This window comes from Carassius carassius, chromosome 17, assembly GCF_963082965.1.
Source record: "Carassius carassius chromosome 17, fCarCar2.1, whole genome shotgun sequence".
NCBI classification, from domain to species: domain Eukaryota; kingdom Metazoa; phylum Chordata; class Actinopteri; order Cypriniformes; family Cyprinidae; genus Carassius; species Carassius carassius.
Window position 1 is genome coordinate 982,501 of NC_081771.1, and position 10,380 is coordinate 992,880.

General features: G+C 35.9%; 1 protein-coding gene across 1 annotated transcript in view; it reads right to left on the reverse strand.

The window, feature by feature from the left end:
• LOC132160698 (immunoglobulin superfamily member 8-like) overlaps positions 1-9,997 on the reverse strand; it is an 11,471-nt gene extending 1,474 nt beyond the window's left edge. The window contains exons 1-5 of the mRNA XM_059570349.1: positions 9,691-9,997; positions 5,723-6,103; positions 4,679-5,131; positions 2,332-2,742; positions 280-681 (exon numbers count right to left, since the gene is read on the reverse strand). Coding sequence (XP_059426332.1) covers positions 280-681; positions 2,332-2,742; positions 4,679-5,131; positions 5,723-6,103; positions 9,691-9,730 — 1,687 coding nt within the window. The 5' untranslated portion in view covers positions 9,731-9,997. The remainder of the gene's footprint in view (positions 1-279; positions 682-2,331; positions 2,743-4,678; positions 5,132-5,722; positions 6,104-9,690) is intronic.
• Between the last annotated feature and the right edge of the window lie 383 nt (positions 9,998-10,380).

The window sequence follows — 10,380 nt, forward strand, 5'->3', positions numbered from 1 at the left end:
ATGGAGGGTAATGTACATAACTAGTAAAAAAAAAAAAATTTATATATATATATATATATATATTTAAAAAATTAGCAAATTTTATATAAAACAAATATATGAATTTAAAGGTTAAAACAACAATATAAAATGATAAAATAATACAGATGCCTTTATATTTTAGAAAGAGGGTCGTTATGTTTGGGAGTCCTTGGCATCAAAATCTTTAAAACCTCTAGTACTACCGTCACACGGGTTCTTCCTGTACAGACTCAGCTTCCTGTCATCTGATGATCTCACCTCGTGCGTACAGGTACAGGTGAACGCTCACAGACTGGGCTTCAGCGCCGGTGCTGTACCATCCTCCGCGTGGATCCTGCGCCCAAACCTGCGCTCGACACTGATAGTGTCCCTGATCCTCCTCAGCGGCCGAGAAGATCCTCATCCTGAAGCAGCCGGCGGACACGCGGTCCACGCTCAGGTCGCTGCCGTTGCTGTAGATGTGCGTCAGACCGTCGTAGCTCAGAGTCGCCAGGAGCAGGTCTCCGCGGTCCTCAGAGAGAGCCGGCGTCTGAAGCCACTGAACCTCGACGCGTGACGCTCCGCTGGAGTCCACAGAGACGTTACAGAGCAGCGTGACGGTGCTGCCACGCTTCAGGAGCGGACGCCGCGGCAAATCAATGCTAGCAGACACACGCACCTCTGTACGGACACATACACAGACATAAACTCCCAACACAGCATGAGGTGTACCCTGATCATCACTCGACTAAATACAGACAACTTCATTTTAATGCAAAAAATATAATCATAATCTATGATCAAAAATACTCGGTTAGTGGATTATGTAGGAGGAAAAGCTTCCAGAACAGATCAGATGTGTGAAAACATTAAAAGCTCATCTGTTTAGCTGCGCGTTATGATCTAAATATTCCTAAAAATGAATCGTTTGTTGTCATTCGGAAAGTGTTACATTATGATGATATATATTTAATATAATATCTCTCATTGCAATTATTTCTAAGGTAATATATCGCATAACAAAAAGTTGCTATCATGACAGGTTTAAGTTTGATTCTTGAATGGAGGATGACATACAGCCACAGCGGAGAGAAGAGTAAAACTTAAATATTTATCTGTACCTCACATTAAAGTATGGAACGGCTTCAGAACACTTGGACTTTGACTTCATGGTGCTTTATAATGTTGTGTCCTTAAGCTCGTGGGGCTTGACAATAACGCAATATTATACGCACAATATTGCATTGGTCTCGTCTAACCGATATCGGAGCCGATACCGATATTGAGTATCGGATCAATTTATCCTTACTTATGATTTGAAAAAGAAAAAAAGCACTGGGTGTTTTTTTTATAATTACAGTGGCATGCGAAAGTTTTGGGAACCCCTTGCAGAATCTGTGAAAATGTGAATAATTTTAACAAAATAAGAGAGATCACATGAAATGCATGTTATTTTTAATTTATTTCTGTCCTGAGTAAGATATTGTACATTCACTGATGCTCCAGAAGGAAACGAGATGCATTAAGAGTTGGATTGCATTAACACGAAGATGGCAAAATGTTTCTTATTTTGATGAAATATAATTTTTTTTCCCATCTAGTTCTGTCCTTCGTGAGGAACAGAAGATACTTGTATGTTTCCCGGAACACAAATGAAGTACAATTTACCTTGATCTTCAAATTCCAAAAGTTTTCACCCCCCAGCTCTTAATGCATCTTCGTTTCCTTCTGGAGCATCAGTGAATGTTTTAACCTTTTTTAATAGTTGTGTTTGATTGTCCTCAGTGTGAAAAGATGCAAAAAAAATATGAACTGAAGAATCTGCAGGAGCTTAAATATTTTTCTGAAGAACAATTCTCCGTTTAACTGTTCAGAACAAACAAGGGACTCATGCACAACCATCACAAAACAGAAAGACAGATGTGGATCATCAGGTAACCACACACATAGTATTAAAAACCAAGGGTTCCCAAACTTTTGAATGGGGTTATTTTAATAATTCTTTTAGCAATTTTTTATGTTGTGGACTAAATGTAACCATCTTTTATGTACAATATCTTTACTCAGGACAGTACTAAACCAAAAAATAACATGCATCTAGTATTGTTTTGTTAAAATTATTCACATTTTCTGCAAGGGGTTCACAAACTTTTGCATGCCACTGTATAGGGTGGTGGTGTACACACACTGCCAACACACATTTATGTTCAAACACCATGCAAAAGAGAATTTTGTATCTGATCTCCCCTTTAATATATCAGCCAGCACTAACTGTGACACTATTTTATGCACTCTTAAACATAAAACGTGCATAAACAGTTCCTGACGCACCTTCAGTCTTCAGGCTGACAGTGACCCAGTCTGATCTCTGTGTGATCGTGGCTGGACTGTCCGGCGCTGGAGTCTTCCTCCCAGCGTAGACGCTCACAGTGCAGCGGTAGAGTCCGGCGTCAGACGGGTGAACAGAGAACAGGTGTAGAGAGAAGCTCCCGTCGCCCTCCTTCTCCATGCTGCCTCCTCCAGCCCTGCTGAGATCATCACCCCACACCACCACACCGTCAGGATCCACACGCACCACCTCCACCTCTACGCCCCCCGCCGGCCCGCGCCGCATCCACTGCACCAGCAGCGCCGAGCGCTTCCCCAAACCCACGCCGGACACCTGACAGCGGAGACGGAGCGGAGCGCCGGGACGCAGCGAGACATCACCCTCCGGGACGGAGTGCACGCTCAGTGTGTCCGCTGGGGAGACACAGCAACAACAGACTGCTTATTACATTCATAATGACTAGAGCAGCACTCGTACACTCTCTGAGCTTTATATAGAGACTATCCCACACTTCTTATTGCTATTGCTCAGGTCAATAGGTCAGTAAACATTGATGCTGCACTAGAATTTAGATTGAGTACAAGCACAAAAAACATGCTTGATACAATTTTTTGGCCAAAATGTTGTGATTACATAGCAATAAAATAACAACAATAATAATAGAATTTGTATTTTACAGTAAAATATTATATTGCAAATAGGTGAAAAATTTCAGCAAATTTCAGAAACATTTTTGGAAAGTTTCTGGAAATATATGCAATATTTTCCATCCCTTTGCAATCCTAAATAATAATAAATATATTAATATATTTCATAATAATACATTTTATTAGTATTTTGTTTTACAATAGAAATACTTTTTTTGTTTTTATTTAGTAATTGTTTATATTTATTAACATAAAACTATAGCTTTTTTTTTTGGCCAAAATGTTGTGATTATATACCAATAAGACAATAAAATAACAACAATAATAATTATAGTAATATTTGTATTTTACAGTAAAATATTATAATAATATTATATTGCAAATCGGTGGAAAATTTCCAGCAAATTTCAGAAACATTCCAAAAATTTTGCAAACTTTCAGAACTTTTTGGAAAGTTTCTGGAAATGTACTGGATATTTTCCACCACTTTGTAATCCTAAATAATAATAAATATATTAATATATTTCTTTGATGCTGCACCATGATTTAGTTTGAGTACAAGCACACAAAACATGTTTGATAAAAATTCCAGTTTTTTTTTTGGTCAAGATTTTGTGATTATATACCAATAAAATAATAACAATAATAATTATAGTAATATTTGTATTTTAAAGTAAAATATTAACTTAATATTATATTGAAAATAGATGGAAAACTTCCAGCAAATTTCAGAAACATTCCAAAAATTTTGCAAACTTTCAGAACTTTTTGGAAAGTTTCTGGAAATATACACAATATTTTCCATCCCTTTGCAATCCTAAATAATAATAAATATATTAATATATTTCATAATAATACATTTTATTAGTATTTTATTTTACAATAAAAATATTGTTTGTATTTACTAATTGTTTATATTTATTAATAAAACTATAGCATATATAAATTATATAATTACTGATATCATTATTAATACATAATAATTTTTTATATTAATAAATAATATAATAATTTTGATTAAATTTACAAATTTTTTTTTTAGAAAATATTAATATCACTAAAACTAATCGAATAGTAATGTTTCACTAAAATAAAAAATAATCAAGTATTAAGTTAAAAAATATTTAACTTTTTCAACTGTAAAATTTAAATTAAAAAAATGTCAAATTACGCACATTATTATTTCATTTGATAATCGCACTAAGCCACATCGTGAATATTATTTGGAGACAAAAGCACTTGGTAAAACATTATCAAAATCATGCCTAAAGCACAAAAATGTATAGTATAATAATAGTTTAATTAATACAAAAAAATAAATAAAGAGAAAAACAATTCTTAATGTACTGTGATTAATCAACTGGGGAACTGTGGTGATATTTATTATTAATAAACACTTTTTTGCTGTCTTGCCTTAAAGGAACACTCCACTTTTTTTTGAAAACAGGCCTATTTCCAACGTATTTTTCTATTCTTACAAAAAAAAAAAAAAGAGGCGTTTTCTTTTTATTTACTCTACAAAACAAAAAACCTGCTACGTGTCCATATTATTGTAAGTTATAATATTACTTGTTTATAAAATACAAGTCTGCTAAATGACTAAATGTAAATGTATTGCTCTTTTGTTGGTTTTGATTGCTTATTTTGTCCTCATTTGGATAAAAAGCACCGAATAAAATGCCTAAATGTTAATTTTTCTAACCGAGCGGTTGAACGGTGAGATTCCCAAGCTCCATGGTCCTCTGTGCGATGCGTTCCCATTTGCCATCCGGATCTCTGATCCACTGCGCAGCCTCACAGAAATACGACCCAGAATCCTCGGGTGCCAGAGCGCTCATCTTCAGCACGTACTGATCTCGGCCTCCGTCTCCTCTCCGCTTCTCCACAGCGATCTCTCCGTCTCCGTATCTCTTCCCGTAGGAGCCGCTGCGGCCCGGTGTCACACGCAGCTCGCGGTCAACCGCAATGATCTCTCTCAGGTTGTGTCCCAAAGACTCCGCCCCCCTGCTGGTGCGCACGCCGAAAGTGACGGACACGTGAGTGTGCTGATCCGATTGGACGGATGCGGCGCACGTCAGCTGAAGCTCCGTGCCTTCGATAACGGGTTGGCCGCTCAGAATGCGAGAGTGTGTTATAAGCAGCGTGTCGGGAATCACTGCAGAAATAAAAAACAAATTCATAATGAGAATCATTTATAAAGAAAATTACTTGAAAATGTTTTATAACTTTAACATTAATTCATATTTAATTTTTACAACGAAGACTACAGAAATTTATTTTTTCTTAATAAAAATGTACATTTGATTACTATAATTTATATGTAAATAAAACGTACTTAACCTGAAAAACTTCGTTTCATAGCATTATTTAGTCTATTGCGTTTATTTGTGCTGTTGCTTGCAATTTTTAACTTGTGTTTTTTATGAAAATAAAACTTTGCATTGAACAAAAAAAGTAGGGTTTCTTGTATATGCTGTCAATTATAGTTATTAAAAGAAAAAGAAAAAAATCGGAATCGGCAAAAATCGGTATCGGCAGATATCACTAACAAAAAATGGAAATCGGCCAAAAAAAAAATTGCAATTGGTGCATCTCTAGACATGAGGGTATTTAATAACAATTTTTATTTTTTGGTGAACTATCCCTTTAAGATTATTTAAGACCTGTAGAAACCCCAATACGTATTTCCCTCATACACAATTAATAATTTCATCGTTCTTGCAGCTTTTTCTGATTCACCACCTACCTTTGACCACCACTGATGAGCTGTAGTTCCCTAGGAAGCGGGAGTCAGTGCTGGGCGTGTAACACTCGTAGCGGCCCTGATCGTCTGAATGCAGCCTCTGGATGATCAGTCTGGCTTTGTCGCCCGAATCCCTCTCAACTCGAACCTCGCCGGCCTGCACGCGACCCTGGAATGGCGCGTACGGAAAGCCTGCGTCCCGTGTGGACACCACACCGATCTGCCGATCCCCAGCATCATCCCGGTACAGATACCACTCAAAATCCTGCGTCCGCGGGCCTTCGTATCCCGAAACGGCACAGGGAAGGGACAGCGAGAAACCTGCGACCCGATACAGCGGCCCGGCGGGAAGAGTGACCTCACGGCAAACGCAGAACTGAAACTCTTAATACACAAACAGAACAAATGTTAATACGTCTGAAAGCTAACCAAAGGGATCAATACATGCAAAGTGGTTTTCCAAATGAGGTTGATCAATTAGCACACACTGCACAATATTTCCAACTCAAATCATCTAATTTAAATTGGAATATTGCACAAGAAATTCACACCTACTGAAGCACAAGTGATGCTTGTGGTGTTTTCAAGCATCTCAATATATGAGGACACAAAATGATCCACACAGTGGCACACACACACAATGATTGTTCATAATGTACATGTACGGGTGTTTCTTCACCTATGCCGCTTTTAGAAACTAAACTGCATATCTTCTACTTAGTATGTGGTGCATTCTAAATATAATCTTACAGAAATATTTTAACATTTTCTGCATACTTACACCAAATTACAGCTTGATTGGAAACAGTACACAATAAAAATACTGATATTTACCTGGATTTCTCTTCATATCTCCTCTCGGAAACTTGTTTTAGAAAATTTAATCATTAATAAGCCAGAATGGTTGGTTGTTATAAAAATGATGAGATTTGCAATTTTTATAATTAATATAAAGATGTATTTTCTACAATTCAATCTGAACTGATATATATTTATTTAGTGGTATGTGGCGTGTCATGTTGGTTGTGGCTTTATTTCTGGTATATGTGTAAAGCACTTCAAATTTGGTTGTTTTATTGGTGCTTTATACATAAAGTTTTTATACTGAAGGAATCAACACATGTAAAGCAGTTGTCTGAATGAGATCAATAATTAGCACACAGTACAATATTCCCACTTAAAGGGCACCGTCACATACCGCCCCATATTCCCGGGACAGGGCTTAAGTATTGTTTATTCATGCCCACTCTTTGTTTGAGCATGCTGTAATGCGTCTCTGAATGAAAGGGTCAGAGTAATGAACACTCATTCTGCCCATCTACGCCCATGTGTTACAACCTGTGAGCTCACAGCTGAACCTATCGTTTTCATAAGGTGAGTCATTTCGCAGACCTTTCTGAGGGGTTATTTGCATACATCCTCGTTCTGCTAAAGGAACCAGAAATAAACCAGACACTCGAAACCATATTAAGCTATTGCATTACATCTGATACATGGACATCTTGAAATGACTGACATGATCTAACTTTGCTGTTAAAACTTTCTGATTGATTGATTGATAAAATTAGTTAAAGCTCTTTGGGTTTGTCATACCTTAGGCATCAAATAGTAAGCTTCTGAATCCAATGCAAAACCCTTCCCACAGTTATTGAGCAGACTCAGACTGGTGATTGTGAATGCAGATATGTAAACAAGATCTGATAAACTAAGCCATTGTAAAGTGTTGACATGTTGGCATGACTTCACTTCTCCTGCCAAACCACAACATTTACCATAACCTGAAAAACAAGACAGGTGTTGACAGGTTTCCAAACACAAACATTTACCACTGTCTAAACTGTTTAGCCCCAAAATACCATAGTACTCAATGTAGCCCCAAATCCAATTGCTATTTAAAGGAGAGCAGATTTTTATTTAGCATTTCTGGCTTATTGTGAAGACAGTAACTAACAACGACTGTATTTTGGTGGAAAGTACGGTCATTTCTGTACGTGTTCTCTGGCTGGCAGGACAGTCTAGTTTCCGTGACTCATGGGAAGCGACCACACACACATCATGACCAGAGAACAGAAGCTGTAAGCGGATCAGATGCGTAATTAAAGCGCAACCGGAGCAGCAGGACAGTGGAAATCCTGCTCGGATTATACGTACATTATGATGTAAGTATAACACTGTGTGGAAATGAAAAAATTGCTGTACTGTATAACAGTACTGTGCTTTCCTGTTGCTCAAACACTAGCAAAGCCAAAGGTCATGGGTTTGATTCAAAGGCAAAGCAAAGCGAGAACTGGTCAAATGTTAATGTGTATCTTAAATGCAATATAAGTGGCTTTGGATAGAAGCATCTAAAGTACCAAATGCATAACATAATACATGATTGTATAAAGCTCCTGTGAAAATGCCAACATGAAACATCAAAATAAGGAGCATAACATAGTTTTAATCTTTCAAATATTGGTTGTAAAAATAAACTAGACACAGGATCGATGAATTGTAAACACAAAGTACATTGATATACAGTACAGACCAAAAGTTTGGAAACATTACTTTTTTTAATGTTTTTGTATGAGTTTCTTCTGCTCATCAAGCCTGCATTTATTTGATAAAAAATACAGAAAAAACATTAATATTGTGAAATAGTATTACAACTTAAAATAATAGTTTTCTATTTAAATATACTTTAAAAAAATAATTTATTCCTGTGATGCAAAGCTGAATTTTCAGCATCATTCCTCCAGCCTTCAGTGTCACATGTAACATCCAGTCTATCACATGATCATTTAGAAATCAATCTAATATTCTGATTTATTATGAGTGTTGGGAACAGTTCTGCAGTCTAATATATTTGATGAATAAAGGGTTAAAAAGAACTGCATTTATTCAAAATAAAATAAAAAATTGTAATAATATATATTCTAATAATATATTTTCTTTACTTTCACTTTTTATCAATTTAACACATCCTTGCTGAATAAAAGTATTGATTTTATTTAAAAAGAAGAAAAAAAAATTACTGACCCCAAATTACTGACCAGTAGTGTATATTGTTATTACAAAATATTTATATTTTTCTTCTTTTTTCTTTTTTACTTTTTATTCATCGAAGTATCCTAAAAAAGTATCACATGTTCTGAAAAAATATTAAGCAGCAGAACTGTTTCCAACTTTGATAATGAATCATCATATTAGAATGATTTCTAAAGGATCATGTGATAATGATCCTAAAAATTCTGCTTTGCATCACAGAAAGAAATGATAATTTAAAGTATAATACATTTAAAAACAATTATTTTAAATTGTAATAATATATCACAATATTACATTTAAATTTGTTTCTGTATTTTTGATCGAATAAATGCAGGCTTGATGAGCAGAAGAAACTTCTTTCAAAAACATTAAAAATAGTAATGTTTCCAAACTTTTGGTCTGTACTGTATATGGCACAAAATGAGCAAAGCACAATGTATTTAGATGATATACCAAGTTACTTCCTTAAAATATATTCTAGTAGAGTATGGCGCTTGCAACAATAAGGTTGTGGGTTCGATTCCCAATGAATGCATGAACAGATTACAATATATTTTGTATGAAATACATGTCACTTTGGATAAAAGCATCTGCCAAACGAATATATATACACACATACATACATACATACATATATATATAAAACATGGTATTTTATTACATATTCAAAAACATTGCAATATAATGAATGATTACCATATTGCTATCCAATGGTATTTATATGCTACTTCAAGAAATAGTACAATAAATATATACTACAGCTTAATATTTACATAAAACTTTAATATAACCGGTATAGCGTTAGAAATTGTATTATTGTACCATCTCCAAAAAAAAAACAAAAAAAACATGCTAGCATAATATTAGTTAGCTGGGTGTTATCGGAGGTTTGACGGGGATTATATGGAGCAGATGGACATTAAACATGAGGCTGTTGAACTCACCCCACAGTAAAGCGATGAACGCGATCCACCGCGACGCCATTCCGCGCTGATCTCCGCGACACACTGGCGTTTACACTGTTTTACTATAGTAAAAACACATGCTAGCGCGCGCTGTCCTCGGGCCGGTGCTGAAATCTAACATTCGTGTAGTCACGACGGACTAGACAAACAAACAAGCGAGAGCTGCTGCTTTTTTCCCGCGGATAGTGTCCCAAAGAACGTGTCGTCATAAACCAGCACTGCAATTGCGCAAACGATTCGGTGTTCCGTTCGTTATCGATTATTTACGCCTACTTTTTCCCTCGCGATAACATCTTCCAAACCATTCGTACACTAAATCAGGCGGTCGGCTGAAAGTAGTGCGTGACGTCACGGGCAAACAGAAAGACGCTCATCGGTTGATCAACGTTTAGTGAGGTGACGCAGCGCTGACGAACTCAGCCAATGAGAGGACAATGCGGTTGAATCCATTTTAACGTCTGTTTAATTAGATGTTTGAATTCAGACCAGTGCTTCAGCTGTCGCGAAAATATGTAATTATTAAATACTATTTATTCCCAGTTGTTTATTTACTAAGTATACTTGTATTTAACATATCTTTCTTGTATCCGTCCTGCACTTAATATTCTCGGGCAATATTATAAATGTTAAATAATTATGTCAATGCAGTTTTGTTGACTCTTAAAATCA